General features: G+C 40.4%; 1 protein-coding gene across 1 annotated transcript in view; it reads left to right on the top strand.

The window, feature by feature from the left end:
- LOC127378953 (uncharacterized) overlaps window positions 1-18,152 on the top strand; it is a 141,964-nt gene extending 123,812 nt beyond the window's left edge. Inside the window, exons 4-5 of the mRNA XM_051428333.1 lie at window positions 12,374-12,432; window positions 17,461-18,152. Of these exons, the coding sequence (XP_051284293.1) occupies window positions 12,374-12,432; window positions 17,461-17,687 (286 nt within the window). The 3' untranslated portion in view covers window positions 17,688-18,152. The remainder of the gene's footprint in view (window positions 1-12,373; window positions 12,433-17,460) is intronic.
- Window positions 18,153-18,353: the final 201 nt, after the last annotated feature.

Here is an 18,353-nt window from a genome sequence, read left to right as displayed (position 1 = left end):
CAGAAATGCCCACTTTATGCTAATCCAATGCTGTTTTTTGCATGTGGTGTAAAGGTGTTATTTTTGATTTTACATACTAGGGTCCTTAACACTATTGGAATTGTATGAATTGAGAATGACTGGAAAGCAGACATACTTTATGCCACTCCTGCATTAGTCCCACTTGTGCCACCCCATTCAAAAAAAGTCTGGACACGCCCCTGCTGTTATGACCTGGAACTTTAGTTAGAATTGTTGGTAATTTGCCCTACTATTTCATGTCAAAATGGCTGCTGTGAAAAAGGTCAATTGCCGAGTGCACATGCGCTGGAAAAGCTAAAAATCAACAGCTTGGCCATTTTGTTCTCTAGTTAGCATGTGTGGAACATATTTGTTTGAACGCAGACACCCATCGAAGCACTGGTACTGTATGTACAACCATGCACTGTCTGCTGCTGTCCACATCTGCGTCCAATGCAAGTATGTCACACTTTCACTGGAAATAAAAAGTGTTGCTGGTGAACATCTTAGCAGCAGATGTTTCCTCCAAACACAGTTTATTATTTTTGTTTTTAATGTACTTCACCTCTCTGAATCAGTCTCTGTAGCCCTACAGGATGTTATTTCCAGTACATCACACCCCCATCCCTTTGAGCCACTACATTTTCAAAATTAGATTTGATGGCAGGAGAGGCAAATACAAAATTCAAAGCAAAACATTTTCATTTTCAACGTGGCCGCGCATGTGTGTCCTCCTTTACGGTTAACCAACACTGATATCAGACTTGTTGTTTGCACAGCTTGAGTGATGTGGCACCAAAGTGACCTACAAAACAGCCGTGGTGGGGCCATAAATCACATTGGGTCTGGAATTAATCACTGTGTAGAGGACATCTTCTGCCACCGCTGTCCTCTCACAATCACTCTCCGCAAAACGCTGGCTCCCTCCCTCCTCCCATCCATCCTTCTTTCCCTCCATCGCTCCATCAGCCACCAAAGCGACCACCGATTGGTCTCGAGAGGAAGAAAGAAGAGAGAGATGTCCTTTCCACCACTCATTTAAAATGCAGGTTAAAGTTTATAGAGTTGCCTGCGTGCCAGCCATCTGAAATGCTTTTCCGCGTGAGAAGAACAGGAGACAATGAAGACTTTGTTTTTTGAGATTAACCTCAAGACCACTTTTTATTTCACAGCCTTCACCCCACGGCGCCGCCATTATGATTACTGTCAGTTTTATTTCAGGATCCCGACCATAGGGACCAGGGTGGGAGCAAGACAGGGTGAGGAAGAGCAGAATGCTGTGCTTGATTTATTAGACGACAGACACAGTGGGGATCCAATCAACATTACATTGGATGCCAACACCAAGTCGGCGTGAGGCACTTCACTTCAAGGGCAGCTGCCATCAGTTCAAAGACAAGCAGACACAGTGGCCGTTGTCTTCACTGTAAAGCTCAATCTGCCGCTCTCCAAATCTGCTTCAACACTGCAACCCACCACTGGAAAATTACAGAGCTTACAATAATTGCCGTCTTATTCCCGGCAGTCTGTCACAACAACTCCACAATGAACTCGTAGTACTTTAAAGCGAGAGGTGCAAGACAAACAGATATTAAAATGCAAACTGCAGTACAGTCCTGGTGCTTAGCAACACTTGCGTGACGGCTTAACAGAAAGGAGATGGCCTTCACATATGAATGTGCCTTGTGATTCAGCATTCCACTGTTTCTTTTGTCCCTAAAGCTGATATTATTTGGTGCATGGATTTGGATGTGTATGTAGAGCCTTGCTTTGTCCTGGTCGTACAAAAAAAAAGAAAAAAAAAAAAGATATAACACATTTGGTTTGGAGTAAGTGTAGCGAGAGAGTGGATAAGTTGTGAAAAAAAAGATTTTTCACATGGCTAATGGGAAGGCTTTCTAATTCCCCCGCAGTCACAACACCTCGCCAAATTGAAAGTGGGAAGACATTTGATCCACAGGTTATTTAACAGCTGACTTACTTAATTATCAGTGTGCTATTACACACGTGAGGCATCACAAGAGAGCGGTGCTGCCTTTTGACTACGCCTGGGTTTTTTTTTTTAAACTTGCTGCAGATTAACCTTCAGTCACTTCACTGATGTGAGTGACATTGAACTCCTACTTCCAGGCACCCAAATTGCTTCGTAACGAGGAGTATAAAAATGGTTCAAAATAAATTTTAAAAAAAGTTAGAACGCGTGAAGCTCGACAGTGTCAACCTTTCTGACACAGCTGTCACTGTAACAAGGTTGCTTCAGGATACCGATAATCTGTTTTTCAGCTGCTTTTCCAACTCTTCTTGGCATCAGGTTGCCGGCTTCCTCGAATGGAGTCGGTCAACATCCATTACCTGCCAAGCAAGCTGGCAGCTCCTCCATCACAAAAATCTTACACTAAAATTTGGTTGTGTTTTATGTGACAGGGTTGCTCAACCTTCGTCATTTCTGGTTCAAGGAATTGTGCTCGCGGGGTCTGTGTTTTTCCACCTCGCTTTTATTCCCCCAGGTGGCCTAATGGATTATAATCTCACACTACAGGAGACTGGATGGGTTCAGGGTGTAAAAGCCGTCTGTATACGTCAAGCCAAATTTGCGACTGCCGCTGTGGGGCTGAGAGGTATCTCTCACCTCTCACCCCAGCGGGTTGAGGCAGATTTGATAGCTGACAGCTGTCCAACATATTTTTTTCGGAGGTCAGTCAAAGGCCCCAGTGTGTGAATAATGTCCAATTTCTGAATTTTTGAATCATACTCATATACTACTTCATATAGCGCTTTGGCTAGGCAGACTGCCAGGGAAAAGAGGGGCCATGAGTGTGGGTCAGGAGTGGATTTCCCAATTTCCCATAAGATTGTAAGCTGTGATTGTGAGTATTCTTGATATATGAACACTCACAGAACACACTCATGCAAGATGAGCTTTTTAGTGGGTAGTCAAACACAGGCCAACAAGGTATCATCACCTTATTTTCATGTTTTCTGACCTCGCACACACTGTGATTCAACCCTCCCACACTCGTACACCCTGCTTGACCACAATAAAGTGCCAAAGCAACAAAGCCATAAATGAATCCCTAAAACGTCGGTTACCGAACATACTGAAGGCTTGATGACCATTTTGATGACATCCATTTTTGACCCTCTTTGTCAGATATCTGGCGTTTCACCGTGGAATGGGTTCACATTTCGCAGGAGTGGGGAACTTAAGTGGCAGCTGTGAGCGATTTGTTTTTCACCAGCGCTCACTTAAAGCCACACGTGACCCAGATGGCGCACACAAGTGGCTCCTGCCCCCAAACTAAATGACACATCTCTGAAAATGACCAAACATACAAACTAAACTCTAACTTTGGCACAAAGCACAGAAGTTTGTGGATAAAAAAAAGAAAAGTAGTACTTGGTTTAAGTTTTAAATGTGCCCAGAGCTCTAAAAGGGGAAGACCTATCATGGACAGTTTGTAAGTGTATTTTGCTTGAGATGAAGTCACTGTAACAAGAGGAAAGGCTCAAACTATGGCAGCATTGTGACCCAGTTTGATTTCATTAGGGCAAACAGGTGTGCTACATTTACCCTTCCTTATATGGGCATTTAGTTGTCACATGACCTCCACTGTAACCAGCGCCGGTGAAACTAATTAACAGGGTCACCTTTGATTACATGCCACCATACACCTGTTACATATATTTATCCGAGCTAAGTCTGCATATTTTATATATTTTCCACAAAAGCCTTTACATTTTTTATTGTCTTTCTTTTATTTCCTTTTTTGTTCCCATTTTAATTGCTCACTTTGACTAATTCAATTATAGGCTTTATATTGTGTATCACCCCATTGTATGAACTATTGAGGTCTCTTTCACACTATTTCAGAGAAGGATAAATCATCCTTTTTTAGCTATTATGACAATTCACCATATACCCCATGTATCATGGATGCAAGCCTAGTAGTCAGTATGCTCTTTTATATTTCTAAATGTAAATGTATATGAAAGCGCTATCATATTTTTGTCCTTCCTTTATTTTATTTAATTTCTTCTAATATAAGCTTTATTTGATTTATATTCCCTTGTTTTTCTTACCATATTTGTTCACCGTACAGAACATTGTAACCAGAAAATAATCATCATTTGTTCTTGTCATAAAATAAGATAAAGATAATGTGCGCTAATGTAATTATATTCCTCCTGATTTAATTAATCAGAAAAAAGTCACCTTTAGAGATATATACACCAAGTGGAACTTCTAACGTCTAACTCTCTGCACCTGTGCTAGTTAGGTTCAGGAGTCATGTGACTACTGAAAGCCTATAAATAGAGGAGGACATGCAGCACACCTGTTTGACCAGACTACATCCAAACAGTCACAGCGCTAGGATTCTCTCTGTGCATTAATATTATTCCCAACAAAAACAGATTTGAAAGAAAACAAAAAAACTTGATGGGTCAAACACATCATCTTGACTACATCTTACTGATTTGCCCCGGCCAATCAACCCCCCCCCCCAATCAAAAACAGAGCTCCCCTGTTGTCACAGCAATTAATCGGAAACAGCTAATCAAGATCTATAGCAGGGAATCCTCACCAGGACACAAGAACTGTCCCCTGATTGGTGGCCGGAGAGTAGCAAATGGCTGTTAGAAAATCAATACATTACAATTAAGTGACATTTCCTCTCAAAGGATAGTTATGCACCACGGTATATCTCATGTGTTGAGTTTTTTTGTTTCATTTGTTAGCTGTGACTTTCTTATTTATTATTAATAATAATTAATAAGTTTCACATTCAATTCCTAACAAGCAAGGAAATACAAATAAAAAGGCATTGGGAGGCTGTAGAAAGCATGCCAAAAGCGTACATTTCCGAGGTCATTATCTTCAGCTGTAATTGAGGGTGGGGGGTGAAACAGAAGTGACTCAGACCCCCGAGAAGAAGCCAATATGCAAAACTCAGAGGAGTGCGATGGATTTGAGGCAAATGAAAACAACCCCTGAAAGACTGTACTACAACCTGCCAAAAATGCCATCAGCAACAATATAAGCTCTGCAGAACAGTGATGCTGTGAGGATGCAATCTGTTTCAAGGGCCCAGTTCAATTGGAGTTGACAGTGTTGGTATTTCATCCAGTCAGCTGCAGACACACACAACTGTGAGCAGCCAACCCCCCCCCCCCCCCTCCAAACCCTCTCCTCTCACAACCACCACCTCCACCACCAAGGAAATTGCTAGCAGCTAGCTCCACTCCCTGAAGCAAAGTACGCAGAGTCAATTACGTTATTGGGTTAGCGGCTGTAATGGCCTCAGAAGGGCAATAGAAATTAGGCAGTGCACTTACACCAAGGTGGGCTGGGACGATCGGTAAATGATTGCAGCATTAGCTTACCCGCCACCTTCCTCCACCTTTGGTGCCGTCTCATAAAATGCATTGAAAAATGCAATCCAATGAATCAGACTCCACTCTGCAGTAAATGAATGAACTGTGCGCGGTGTCTATTAATGTCATCCCATGACTTACATGTCTGAGGCCCGCCTATATGGCCTGAACTATACAAAAGGCATTTTGTTTTAAGAGGATAGTGCATTATTAATGAAGAGGAGCATTTTTTTTGAACATCTGTAAATCATTTCTCAAAGAATTCCATGCATTTTTATCAGCTAACCTACTAATACACCATCACTGCTGATGCTCTTTATACAGTGATCTATTGTAAGTGCATACTAGTAAAGTGCCCCTTTATATTTTCACACAAACTGAATCAAAACTGATTCTGAGTTATAGAAAAAGCATTAAATCAGCAATTGAGAGGGGAAGCTTCCTGCCGAGTGCATGACAGTGTTTGATATCTGAATGTCTTCAATGCAACAGTGATTGCACTCATCTCTGCCTTCATGACTTCAGCTCAGTAATTCAGAGACAGCCGGATGTCTGCGAGTATGCTGATTTATTTTTAGTTTTGTTCATTTCATCAGGCATATAAAAAAAAAGCAAAACAAAACTGCCCGTCCGGCATGCCTGAGGACGTTTGACAATTTGTAAAAGCTACATCCATCTTCAAGACAAAGTATTGAACCTCGATGCTAGGGGAAATCAGCAAACACATTCATTTCTGTCAAGCAAAACCACTGTGGACAGGAGAGGTACATTGTTTCTGTTTGCCAATGATCAATTTTCAATAAGAGCAAAGAGATTGTTTTGGATGGTAACAAAAATGAATCTTTTCAGGACTTAATAGTGCTGCGTGCTATGGAAAATGTTTATGCATGTATGGTCTGAAAGTCAAGTATATATATAGCACTCGCTTATTGTCCATGCTGATTGCTGTAAAATGGGAACATTTGAGTTAGATAACAGGCCTTATACTCTCCCATTTTCAAAGATATGTTAAACCATTTCTGCTTTTGTCTGAAGGGCATTCAGCAGAGAGTGATAGGGCTACAAAAAAGTCAGTTTTAGGATCCAAATTAAAAATGAATACAGGGCCACAAGCCTGCCGAGTCCTCAGTTGTCCCTTTTGACTCCCCGACGCTCCGAAAGAGCTCCATGCAAGCAAATGAACTCCCATTTACAACTTGTTCATTTTAATTGATTGGATTTTTTTTTTATTATTAAAAAAAGCCTGAGCTTCTTTGTGTTAAGGTCAGGCAGTCCGTTTTATGGATCATGGTGGACTCCCTTTTCGTCCCCTTTCTAGGATTTTATGAGCTCGTGACCTATACTAGATTAGCACCTAGGCTTTTTGCAGGATGCAGGTTCTAATTGTGCTTTGACGGCATTAGCATAAGTGGCATGGCGTCAACCGATGCACTTCTTGCTCTGACAAGACTAAAGGCTCTGTTTTCGTGCTGATGCAGATCCGAGCACATGTGACCTCGTGGCTGACGAAGTGGTAATTTCATTGAGCGCAAGTGGATCCCTTCCCACATTTCCTGCTAATTTCACAGCATGCCTGTGACATTGCTCGTGTCGAAATCGGTGTGGAGCACACTACAATGGAGTGACTGTATTAAATAGGAGGGTGTAGTGCAATTTTTGTGCCAAAAATAAGCTTGAGCCTTTGACTTTTTCAAGCAAGTTCCTGGCACTGACGCAGGTGTTCAGAGCTGTGTATTGTCTTTTTTTTTTCTTGCGGTTTAGAAAAGGAGTACTCCGAGCCTTTGAAATCACATAAATACATGTTATGCTCACTCTTGTATACAGCATAATGCCATATTCTATCAATAATGCCAGTTTTCAGATTTATAAAATGATTTATACGCTATAATACATCATCCAACTTTATTCATCTTTATTTACAGCCATTTGAAGGGCCCATCTGCAGCCAATTATTTGCTGAATGTGGTGCACACGTTTAATCCAATGCAGGTACTCTGTTTAACCATGCTCTTCTAGACACCCCCATGCATGGATTTAAGTACCTTCTGATTTTGTAGACATGTATCAGGTTGGTTTCTACAAGGTGCTAATGTTCCACACAGCTTTTGAGTGCCTGTATACAATGTAGATTCCATAGGATTCCATATAGAGTCTAAAGGCAATCCAGTGATGTCCGTATTATGCTTTGGTATAAAAAGCAAGTTCTTCAAGATGTGTTCTCTCTACAGTCTACAGGTCCTGCTCTCTGGACCTAATCCAAAAGCCTGATTCATAGCAATATGACTCATTGAAGCTTTGGAAAAATTCAGTTGAATCAAGAAAATTTACAAATAATATTAGTATGAGTATTAGAGAAGATAGAACGCCCACTCACTGCCAGGCCACCTCAGCTGCCACCAGTCAAATTCAACACATTTTGGATTAATTTTTCTTTTTTAATTATTATATTTTTTAATAAGATATATATTTTTTTTTAAGTGTTTAAAAACAGAAATTAACACATAATTTAGCGATCTGTTATGACCACATTTTAGAACGATAGGCTGAAAAAAAACCTTATTAATAAATATCTTTATTAAGGAGCTTTCCCAAGCAAATATTGATATGTGACTGTATGTGATTAAATCTGCATATATTTCTGCCACCCCCCTCCAAAATATTTCTACAGATCTTCCCCTGTTTATTGATAAGCCGTTGATCTGACATTTCATCCTACTTATCAAACCCTATTTGCATACAGTATAAGTTAATAGGTTCTCTCCTCGACAAGCCTCTCTGCGCCTCGTGCCAAGAAGTGCCCAGCCTTTTGGGATCAGAGCTGTTGATGTGATTGGCTTCGATCAATTCCAGACCTTGCAACATTTCCTGGTAATGTTTTCCACCTAAATCCAGCTCCTTTTTTCACAATGTGCCGTCGGTGTACCCCCGCTGAGCCAGCGCCTCTGGTCATAAAATGACCAAAAAAATCTGTTGGTCACACTCCGATGAGCTTGCGCCACCTTCTGTGTGTGCCTGTGTGCCTCGGGTTCATGCAAAGGATGGGCCTCGGTGTGCACTGCAGTGGGATTACACAAGAACATCAAATGACAACTGTGAAATGCTTAATATTTACAAAGTAGAATTGATTACATCCTGAGCAGTGTACTCGTGTTTGTGCGCAGGGATGCATTTCAATCATATTTAATATTGACTTAGCCTCTTACCAGCAATCGTTTTCCTCAGAGTTGGTGTTACATTTCAAATGGCGCACGTATCCCAGTTCCTTACCAATCTTAACTATCAGGATCCCACAGAGAAAAACAAAGTATTTCAGTAGCACCACTTTAAAACAGATATCACCTCTGACACTGGGGAATCATAATTATAGCAGCACTCTGCTTTTATCAGTGAAATACCAAAAAAATCTGTCACACGGAAAGGACAATATCGGATGTTTTGAATCATTTTTACTCACCTCTCAAGTGGTACGGAGCGAAAAACATGACTGCAATTCTTTTGCATTTGCTACTCAAATTACTCACCCATTCATCACCCATACAACTACATACGGGAATAACTAGGTGTATGAGCATATAATGAAATACAATCTAACTGCAACTATCAGCCAGCGCAGGAAGAATATTTAAACTTTGTTCCATATCAAATCAGTTTGTTTTAAAGCATTAAAAATGTATCCAAAAGTGCACATTTTCTTGAGTCATAGTGCAGTGACTTGCCTTAAAGGGACTCTCCGCTCATTTTGCACATTATCAACAGTTGCCAGCTTGTGGAGCAGTTGTATAACATCTTTTGTCCAGGGAAGAAAGGTCTATTGAAAAGATCTAACTGACTTGTATCATGGGAAATGTAGGATCCAAAATCTCAGACCAATACTAAGGACTAAAAGTCAGTACATCTGCTGCAGAGTGCCCCCCAACTTTATGGAAGTGCAGTACTAAACAGATGGAGTTTTAATCTCTTGTTTCTAGATACAGACACTTAGCTCTTGGAAATTACTCAAACAAGATTATTTCCATTTGAAACAAGTTTTTATTGAATTTTACTGCAGCAGATTTTCTCACAAAGCTTTTAGGACCCAATTATAAAGTGAATTTCCACCTTTTTTGAGTGAATGTGGACTGGATGAATATTTAATTGGATCGACAAATGCTGAGTGTTTTGTTGCGCTGAGAAATATGAACTATAACATAATTGCTAAAAATCTCGCTTTAATAGGGACATGGTTTTGAATAGTTTGAAAATCTGTTCAAGTTTAAAAACTAAAGGTTACTCTTAATATTCCTGTATATGCCCTGCATTGTAGAATGAAAAATATTTCAAGCTATTAATTTAAAATATAATTCACAAATCAGACAGCAACATGGTTTTAGAGGGTTTTTTTTTTTAATAGACAGAGCATTATCTTCAGTACACACAAGCATGGAATATCTGCATCCGTCTCTAACTCTCTCCCACACTCACATGCACACAAATTAGAGCGGACACCTCCTTGTGATTGATATTCCCGTGGAGATTTCGGAGCGAGTGACCCGGAAACACACATGGGCAGGTTAATGACATGACCCCACTGTAACCTCATCCTCTGGGGTGTTTGTGTACCGTCAGCACAATTTAAAACTTGCTGAGTCAAGCTGTGTGTGTGCGTGTGTCTCCATTTGTTTATTTTTTATTTTTTTGCACGTGCATTCCATGTGTTTCCTGAATGGGTTTAAAGTATATGCACGCACGTATTAGGGACGCTCCAGACACCACATTCAGCAAAGCAGAAATAACGCAATTTAGAGGGAGATGGTTGGTGGTTCGTGCTTGCTTCTTTGCTTTCTGTTTGCAGAGGGAACATAAAAATTAGTTCCATCATTTATTTAGCAAGAAAAAAGTCAGCCAAGTTTTTTGGTTTCTTGCCTCTTGTAGGTCTGATTTGCAGTGGATAAAGACTTTCTGTCCTGAGTCTAAAAACAAATTTGATTTGCTATTCCTTATTCATCTTGATTTATATATAAGTATGGACATTAAACAAAATAGAAAATATTTCAAAAAGGCTGCACAAAATTGCCTCAGTGTGTGTGTGTGTGTGTGTCTGTCTGTCTGTCTGTCTGTCTACTGCCACAGAGTTTTGGCAGAAGGCCTGATGCGTCATTCCTGTTCTTCCTCGTGTACAGGGGAGCGTGTAACATTTGCATGCACTTTCGGTCACAAGAGGCCTGAGCACTGAGCAACGCGTGCCGCCGGCATCACGAGCTGAATTCAAATGTCCGTTTGCATCTCAGCTGTCTACTGTCAGAGAAAATGTCCGGACAATAAACTGCGTTGATTTCTTGAAGTCTTATTGTTGTTTGTGCTCTCCCAGAGTGTCACTTTCGATCAATTCAGACAGCCAGACCCTCTCCCCGGTTGTTGTTTTTTTTCTTTGCCTCTTGCATCCGACAAAATTTCGTCTTCATTTCCTTAAATGTCTTCACTTTAACTTGGATTGACACAATTGTAAAGCAGGCAGATGGCAGCATGACAGAAAAGCGACAAAAAGTAGATGAGGGAGAAAACCGACACCCCATTTGCACTTCAATGTGTAAACTTTTGAACCTGGAGCTACAAAATGCACCTGTGCACTTAAACCCACTCTTTGAAATCTCTTACTCAAGGCCGTTTAGCAGCCCAGCCAACTGAGGTTTATCCCATCTCTTCATGCTCTTGCGGCACCAGTGTAATCTGATTTGGAGAAGGAGAAAATGTTGAAACTTTCCACTATTGGCCTAACCCACATTAGTGAAATCAGAAAATATTTTGTTTCAAGCACAAGCTGTGACACACCTGTGCCTTCTTCTTAAATCATGAAAATGGTAACATGTTCCTGGAGACCACATACAGGCAGAGATTGTTCCTTCAGCACTGCACTGCTTCAAATTAGGTTACACATACACAGCTGCCTGATACAACCACTATAGTCCTCTGCTGTTGGCCACTGAGCAGCTCCAGCAGAGTAATTGAGGATTGAGAGCTTTGCCCAGGGGCATCTCAATTGTAGTTGTTGATGGAAGGCAGTGTTAGTCACTTCCCCTGACATCCCCAACTGCTGTGGGGATTCATTGAATTGATCGAAGTGTTAGAAAACTACATACCTACACTGCCTGAGTAATAATGACCTAAATGACTTTATTACATTATTAGTAGTAGTATTTTGTCCATGTAATTTTGCACTGCTGCTGAAGAAAATCCATTTCATATGAAAATGGGTATTAGAATATATTTCTTTGATCTAAGCTGCTCATTGGTTTTAATGCCTCCTAATGCACAATGCATGCAATACAAAGTAATAAAAGTGAAGTTTCATCTGTAAGTAAAACGGCCTTTTTAAACTTTGGCAATGCACAAACCATAATATATTTTATTTTAATTGGTGGTAAGACATGTCAATCAATTTTAGAGGGATGGCAAGTTCCAATCCTTTGTTTTTTAAGTTTCTGGTCATGGGGTGGCCCTTCTGTGATATTTGTATGTGATATATATTACGAGCCACTCCCATCTGCCTCAGCTGTACTTTGTGTTTAATGCTAGCTAGCAAAAGTTAGCATGGCAACTGAACACACCTGCTAAACATAAGCATATTGGAACTGTCATTGTGAACATATTTGCATGCTAAAATTAGCATTTAACTGGCATCTGCATGCAGTCCTCACACAGCCGCAAACATGGTTGTAGGCTTGTGTTAACACATGGTCATCTGTCCTCTGCGAGTCAAGCACGCAGATAAATATGACATAAATTATTCATAAATACACTGCAACATTAAAGGCATAGAGAAGAAATGCAAATGTGTTCAATAAAAGACAAACTCATTTTTTAAACAGGATGTAGGAGACCAGCAGACTTTGGAGAGCTACAGTACATGTACAGTGTCATGGAAGTGTCCCATTCGTCTGCACTCAAACACATACTAACACTTTGTCCATATCTGTCTCCCACACACTCATGGATCCCATCTCCCGGCTTTTTTCCTCCACAGAAGGAACACTCACTGCTGTTATTGGTGTGCTACACCAGAAACTCGAAGCAGGCTGTCAGGTACTACGAGCTCTTCATTAGACACAACACTTTCACAGCCATACCCAGCACCATGTAATAGAATTTATAGAATGGTAGTTGAATTACGCTTTCCCCTCCGAGAGGCCCCAGCTGAATGAGTGGGGAGAGATACTGGGACCATCTAAAGCCATCGACCATGTGCTATAAATTGATTTCAGGCTTTTTGAATTAGCAGACGGGGAGGCGAGGTGCTGATATTTGGTTTAGAATCTTAAGTTGGAAAACTCATTGAGATTGTCAAACACTATTAGCCAGTGGCTAGGTGAGTGGACTGAAACCATTCTTGACAGGTAGCGCCTAGGTTGACATTGATTAACTTTGCATACTGTTTTGTACTTCATGTTCACGTCAATGGGCCTGGGCCTATTTTTAGCTTGTATAGCCAATAGGTTAGAAGCTTGGAGTTGAAGAAAATATTTCTCGCTGAAAGTGCTGCTCCAGGGGTAGAAATAATGTCATTATTTAGTTAGATCTAAATGAGTTGAGCACCCATTTCATCTGATTCAGATAAAAAAAAAAAAAGTGGTACAATTCCATTGTTTCAGATTCAGATGCATTCAGATTTGCCAGTTTGCTGACTCACTCTTTGGGTTAAACCTCGATTTGGCAGAGTGAAATGAGCAGTTTCTAACAGTATAAGATTATTTTCAAGGATTGGTTCCACCAGAACTCAATCTTTTTGGACCTAATCATAAACCGATGTCTTTTTCAGGGCCATTAAGGCCCGCAGGCTAGAAAAGCAGTCATGTCGATTTCTGGGCCACATGAAGTTCCATGAATGGAAAGAATGTACTTGTTGGCAATATGGCACTGCTATTATGTGTCTTAAGTGCTTATCTTTATAACACTTACAGATGCAACCGTTCAAATAGAGGCAATGTGGCAGTAGACATTCTTGGACAGGGGAGGACTTTATACATTCTATTGTCAATAATATAATTGAACCAGTAATACAAATAATCACCAAGACAGCATAATGGCTTTAGTTAGGAGAAATGCCACAATTTGCCAGATTAGAGGCACTGATTTTAGGTGTTCATTGGTCGAGCAGATGCAGTAAAGTGAGCAGAGGATTGCTGCTAGAATTGGCGACATTCTTGGCATGTCAACTGACTGACGGTGATGACTCATTGTCATGGAAATGGCATTACACTTCTTGTGCACAGTCAATCACACTGGCAACAATCAAACACAATAAATCCATACATAATGTAATAACTGACACAAGGTCTAGTTTGGATTGATTGGCTGTTAAGTCTTGATTCCAACCTTGGTCCTGACTTTTGAGAATAATCCACAGACATGAGTTTCTCAAAGTGATTTTAGTTTTGAATGTTTGGAATAGAGTGTTGGCAAAGATCTTGTAGATCTGAGAAACTCTTAAGTGCAAGTAAGGGGAGAACCTATTCCAGATCATACACTTCTTCTTTACCTACTTACTGAAACTACCTGAATCCACTTGAAAGCATAATCTTTAATTGTTAAGGCAAATTGGTGAGCCTCGGATTGAGTACTATGGGTGGGCATTAGGAGCAAGAGTTCTGCATATTAGGCAGCTGCTCTGTGCCAATCTAAAGTTAACACCACTTTCATTATATGCCCCTTCCTCTGTGAAGGTGGGATATCCCTGCCCGATGAAGATTTATTTCCATGTGTCTCTTGGAAATCTAATAGATATTTATGGTTGGGCTCTTTTTAATCTAAGAGGAGTAGAAACATCTGCGGCAAATTTTGGTTGAATAAGACTTTCAATTTGTCTCACACACGAGCATAGGCCCTAAAAAGATCTGTTGCTTGGGATAAGGTAGTATGTGTAAAGCTATTTGTAAGTACTCACACAGTATTCCTACAATATGGGACAATATTTGTGCTATTACTGATGACAGATCAGCTATTTAAGGATTTAAAAAAAAAAAATTGCCTTGAGGATAATTGCCATTGCTATCAATTTGCCACCTAGAGTATATATCATCTATGCAAAAAATTGGGTACATCTAGCTACATTTTTAACCCCATGATCTGAGAGTAAAAGTTTGTATGCAAGATCACTGGGAATCCTCACTAAAGAACCATCTGCTCATGTTACAGAAAAACATTTTTATTGTAGTATGAGTATGCCTACACCTATGACACAAGAGAGAGAACACAAATACACAAAATGAACTTTATATATGTTCCTAGTCTTTATTGGAAGCAATTGTTGCCATTAAACTGTACAAGACGTCGCATAAGGTGCATCCAGACTCTCAAAGAAAGGAAAGGCCAAGGTCTATCAGGCCCATTATTAAAATACAGATTGCTTCCGTCCCATAATAGGAATCTCACACATCTTTCACTAGCGGAGCATATAAATGTGTATTAGGCTTGGCACTAGGTCGGGAAGAATTAGTTTCATTTGCATTATTCATCGACCTAGCAGGCAGACACATCTATCAAGGCTTGGGTGACTTGCTGTTGCAGAATTTTAAATATTACCCGTTAAGATATACACAGGGTATTTACTGAGGCAATTTCCTACGAGAGCTTTTTTGTGGAGTGGTCACAACAGTATATATACACCTGGGACCTGGTGCTGCAGACAACAACCTGATGGGCTAATAATTGGTTGATTTCTGAACAGTCTGTGAAGTTTGTTTGGGGAGGAAAAAAAAAAAAAAAGAGCTGAGTCCATTAAAAGAAAGCTTACTGTGCTCTGCTAGGACAACAAAATAAACAGCTCCAGTAAGAATGGCACAATGCCAATGAATAGACCGGTATGCTGTATCAAACGCAGCATAGATGGCTAATCAATGTGGCGCAGTTCACTTTCCGATAAGCCCATCAGTTAAGGTTGATTACTGTCATCAGCACTAATTAAGCAAACTACTAGAGTACCTCCATGCATATGCAGTTGGTTTGAGTGTCAACAATCACATACTGATTGGTCAACAATAAGCTGAAGCCACTGTGGGAATGTAGATGAGCATACAAAGAATGTTCAGTTTACACGCTCTATTCTTCCTTTGCTATGTACTGCATTTGTTTGACCTTTTATTTTACCAGAATAGTCTCTGGAATCGAGATCCTGACTGAAACTGTAGTTTTACATATTTGTAAATGTTAAGTAGGGGTGCACAATATTGGGTTTTGGCAGATATTTTCCAACTCCTTCTGGGTGATGCCAATATACGCACATAGTTTATAATAGCAACGTTGCACTTTAACTGGAATCTATCTGTTTCGGAAACTTCCATACTTTTTCTGGTATATAATGTCATCTTGGAAGAAATTGTTGATTTTTAAAGCCTTTATTGGCTGAAACTGATGACGTGCTGATGTCATCGTGCATCCCTAATATTTAACAAACCTAAACAGCAACTTAACCTATTTCAGCTTGAATACCACAAGAAAATGCATTTTAATCAGTCCTTTTAAACAAGCAAGTAAACATGGGTAACTTTGGTTCTGTGAATTCTGTATTTCTGAATGAATTCTGGATTTTCATCATCTGTGGTGGTAGAAATCCCCATAAAGTCGAGAGGAGTTTTCTGTTTTTATGTCTCGATAAGGTGCATTGCCCAGTGAATGTGACTCGTCGTCAGGCCCACAAAAACTTATTGAGGCTGCCCAGCACACTCATTGGTGCATGGCACAACAATTTTAAAATCAAGAAATCCGCTTTCTCTTCAGTTTGTTCTCTGCTGTTCAGCAACCCCTTGCACTTTTAGCCTGAGCAGGTGTTAGAGTGAAGCAGTCATGTCAGGACAGAGAGGTAGAATGCCATTTTTTATTTATTCCAAGCATATGGAGCTGCTGACATGAATGATCTTTGCCTTCCTAGGGCACAGACAGTAACAGGCAAAGCTGAAAGCCTGAGCTGTACTTTGACAATGTTCACATGAATAAATATGAAGAGAGATTCTGTACAGTGGAAGCTCCTGAAGAACGCTCCTCCCAATCAAAGAGCAGCATAGAATTTGTCTACGGGGGGTTAAACATGGCCTGAAGACTTTCTCATATGGAACAACGGTGGATGTTAAGACATGCAGAATCCAGCTAATGCAGTGAAGTGGCAGTGCTGTAGTACATCTCTGTCATCAAAAAGCAGTGAGAAGGTGACAGCTACTAACTATTTTTCCCTGTCTAGCTTCAAATGAGATACAAGACATGCTTCTTAAATAAAATGTCACACACAGCCTGTTCAACAGGCAGTCGACATAAGCCTCAAATGACAAACTATCATCTTGTGACAGAACCAAGGAAGTTGACATCAACTGGAATAACAGTGAGTTAAATCTATGCATGCATGAAACAATGTTCTGCAATGTAGCTGTTCTACTAGGATAGAGATATGAAGATGCACTTACTTGAGCAAAGGTGGCTCCAAATGCCAGGGAGAGGTAGTTTTGAACTTCAGTTACCCACAGATTATGCAATGATGTTAGCCACTGCACGCATCATGCTTGTATTCATTCCGTCTGAATGGAGAAGAGCTGTACTTCTCTCAGAACGGAATTTTTAATTTTATCAGACAGGATAATTTCCTTTGGACAAAACAGGTGAATTTGTATGGTGGTCATTTTTTTTGGTCATTATTCAACCAGTGCATTTTTTTAAATTACATTTTTTTGAGCTACTTCAATGTTCTGAAGTATGTCTTGTTTTTCAAGGACTTGGAGAACTTCGAAAATGAAAATCCAACTTATCTGTCAACGTTTATAATTGTTCCCGCTTCTATCAAATCTCAACATCTGGAACATTCTTTCCTCTTATCGTTAGTCAGTTTTCAGCACAAACCCATACTGCACCTCAAGACAGATTGCATCAGAGCCTCCATATTAGCAGGAAGAACAATAGTGTATAGGGGAAGGTGGGATGGTAATGAGTTCTGGATCACCAACCACATAAACAATACCCTTAACAGATGGGCACCAACAAGTACCAGCTGCGGAGGCAGCGGAGTGAGGAAGAGACTTGTCGTTGGAGAGGACTAAATAAAACCCACTTCTGTGGGGTTTTGTCTTGCAGGGGGGACAGCAGCAGCGGTGACATCCTTCGAGGGTATCCAACCTGTGGCCACTGACGCGGGGGCAGCAGGTGGAATGAGGACGGCGGCAGACAGTGCTGTGTCCCCACGAGGATGGCAGCTCCACTTTGATCCAATGCATGATTCATCACAGGCTGACTTGACCAAGGACAACCAAGGAGCTCTGTACAAAAACTTTTCATCACATTTCCTAAAAGTATCGAGTTAATTTATACCTGAATACTAAGGGTGGCGGTTTATGGGGCTTTCTCAGGGAAGGTTTATATGAACGTAATAAGGTGTCACTGATATGGTTTTATAAACATTATAGACCCCAGTATTGGCATCCATAGCTTTCAGTAAGGGTTATGGATAATGATGTAGTTGTCCATCATGCTGACAATCCTGAAATTATTTATCTTCTACATTCTCAGCCAGTGAAACTCCAAAAACAGACATTTTTTGAAAGACTACATTCCAGTGTTGGACCTTCTCCGCATACCAATCACTGTAACAAAGCTGGACGATGTGTCTTCTGACTACAACAGTGTATTCATGAGTCACAATGAGGCTCACAAATAAATGACCATGCCCCTTGTGATTCACTTGTTCAAGTGAAAAACTTGCTCTGTTTCTTTCACTTTGAATGGACAGTTTTGACATTGTATGTTGCATCTTTTGTCATTTCTGTGAATAATTTAGTACCTGAAGATGAAGTGTTTGCTTTGTCTCTGCTTGATTGTGTCCCATTATCTTAGTCCTCTTGGTGACCTTCAGACAAGGTGAGTGCAAAACATTTAGACTTGTGACGCAAATGCGTCGTTTAGGCTCTACATAATTATCACAAACCAGTCCGTGGGTGATTGAAAATGAATTTGGCTGATATATGCTTTTT

Source organism: Dicentrarchus labrax, unplaced genomic scaffold (assembly GCF_905237075.1).
Source record: "Dicentrarchus labrax unplaced genomic scaffold, dlabrax2021, whole genome shotgun sequence".
Taxonomy (NCBI): Eukaryota; Metazoa; Chordata; class Actinopteri; family Moronidae; genus Dicentrarchus; species Dicentrarchus labrax.
The sequence above is the reverse complement of the archived record's forward strand: the minus strand, read 5'-3'. Positions and strand labels throughout refer to the sequence as shown.